Below are 2,052 nucleotides of genomic sequence, written 5' to 3' on the forward strand. Positions count from 1 at the left end.
TGTAAAAGTCATTGTTCATATGGACACAAAAGAACTGCTGAAAGCTGATTTTCCGTGCATCCCAGGAACAAAACAGTCTGCGACTATCTCCACTGCACTGTTTCCCTTTTCTGCCCCCTTAAAACTCTCATGAGTTAGGGTGTGTTGTATTTAAGTAACCAGTTAGCTGTTACAGAACTTTAAGTTGCCTTAAAGGAATATCTCAACCCCAAAATGATCATTTATACATCAGTTACCCACACTATAATACATTAAATTTGTGAAGAAAACATTTCTGTAACAAGGAATCCAAAAAAAAAAAGAAAATTGAACTGAAGTCTCAGGGGGTCTGTGTTTAACAGCAGCAAAACTATATGAAAACATCTGTTTACAAATTCTCACATAATTTATTAAGTATAAAACCAAGTCTCACTTCCCAAACACATTTGATTGTTCTGCAGGATTTGTGTGAACCTGTTTTAAAAAAATGTTTTGTTTTAGTTTTGCTGCTGTTATATGCATACACATTTTACTTCAATTCATCAGTAATATTCTCTGTTTTGAGATTTGTCATTCACCGAACAATTGTGAGAACATGAATGTTTTCTTCATGAATTTAACATTACACAGAGTGAGTAACTGATATACAAACAGTCATTTAATGGGTGAAGTCTTCCTTTAACCCTTTGAAACCTGGGCAAATTGGCAATTGATAAGAAGACAATGAGCAACAAAAGAAGAAATGACCCAAAAATTAGCAAGTAATACAAACAAGGAAAGTAAAGAAAATTATCCGGAAAAAATTAGTTTGTTTTTGTTTGTTTTTTGAAAAGGGAAACAAAGTAGAAAAGGTGCTCCACGTTTAAAACGTTTAATATCATAATTCCAGGGTTTGCTCTGCTGGGTGGGCACCCCTGCTTCCTGACCTCTCAGGACATCCACCTGGGAGTCAATGAGAGCTGCACAGACACAGCGAGGTGAGTCTTATAATATCACTTATAGAATTAAAATTAATGTCGGTGAGTTGCTGGATGTAGGCCATGTATATGCACTCCTTTTTTATATGAATTTCCAGGAAAATATTGATTAGCATTGTGTTTGTTTTTTTTTTTTTACAGTTTCACATATTATAATACTGTAAATTTTTTCAAGGTAGTAACAAGCATCTTACATTGTCTACTAGTACTGCTAATTGATTACTGAGGGGAAAGATGAGTGTTGGTGGCCCATATTTTAGTTTTAGGTCTGCCTCTCTAATCTCTAAACAGGGTTCTCTCAGGACTCTGCGATATCGTCTTGGCACGAGTGAACAGCCACTCCACACTGGAGGAGCTGCATAAGGAGGCCTCCATCCCCATCATTAACGGACTGTCTGACCTCTACCACCCAATCCAGATTCTGGCCGACTACCTCACTTTGCAGGTACTCCAGCTCCTGCTGCATGCTGCAATTTTCATCCAGCAAATGATAATGACATCATGTTTTCTAAATTGCTACCATTAAGGAGCATTATGGGTCCCTCAGTGGTCTGACGGTGAGCTGGATTGGAGATGGAAACAATATCCTCCACTCTTTCATGATGTCTGCAGCTAAATTGGGAATTCATCTCAAGATTGCTACCCCGAAGGTTTGCTTGTTTTATGGTCTCATGTACAGTATATTTAGCCCTTTTCACAGATACCTATTTTGTAGTTTGCAGGTAAAGAATCTCCCTAATTGCTTTCTTAGAGAGGAAACAAAAACCTTTTCTGTTTCTGTTTTGTGATGGACATCAATTTATCGTTATCCCCAGGGGTATGAACCAGACAGGAGTGTTATTGAAGAGGCACAAAGACTCTCCAAAGAGGTGAGGTCCCCTTCTTCAGGTGTCATTATTATAAACAGACCTCTTGTATAAGGACTTTTTAATTAATCCATAACATTGCATTTGTCTCAGCATGGAACTCAGCTTCTTCTGACCTCTGACCCGATGGAGGCTGCAAGCGGCAGCAATGTTTTGGTCACCGACACCTGGGTCAGCATGGGACAGGAGGAGCAGAAGACAAAGCGACTCAAGGACTTCAAAGGTTACCA

General features: G+C 38.7%; 1 protein-coding gene across 1 annotated transcript; it reads left to right on the forward strand.

The window, feature by feature from the left end:
- Nucleotides 1-825: 825 nt before the first annotated feature.
- On the forward strand, nucleotides 826-2,047 carry LOC121965399 (ornithine transcarbamylase, mitochondrial-like; the record flags this gene model as incomplete). The annotated part of the gene is made up of 5 exons (XM_042515547.1): nucleotides 826-956; nucleotides 1,248-1,401; nucleotides 1,484-1,606; nucleotides 1,772-1,825; nucleotides 1,916-2,047. Coding segments are annotated over 5 exons (594 nt in total), but the record flags the coding sequence as incomplete, so codon positions are not given.
- Nucleotides 2,048-2,052: the final 5 nt, after the last annotated feature.

This window comes from Plectropomus leopardus, unplaced genomic scaffold (genome assembly GCF_008729295.1).
Source record: "Plectropomus leopardus isolate mb unplaced genomic scaffold, YSFRI_Pleo_2.0 unplaced_scaffold19852, whole genome shotgun sequence".
In the NCBI taxonomy this organism is placed as follows: domain Eukaryota; kingdom Metazoa; phylum Chordata; class Actinopteri; order Perciformes; family Serranidae; genus Plectropomus; species Plectropomus leopardus.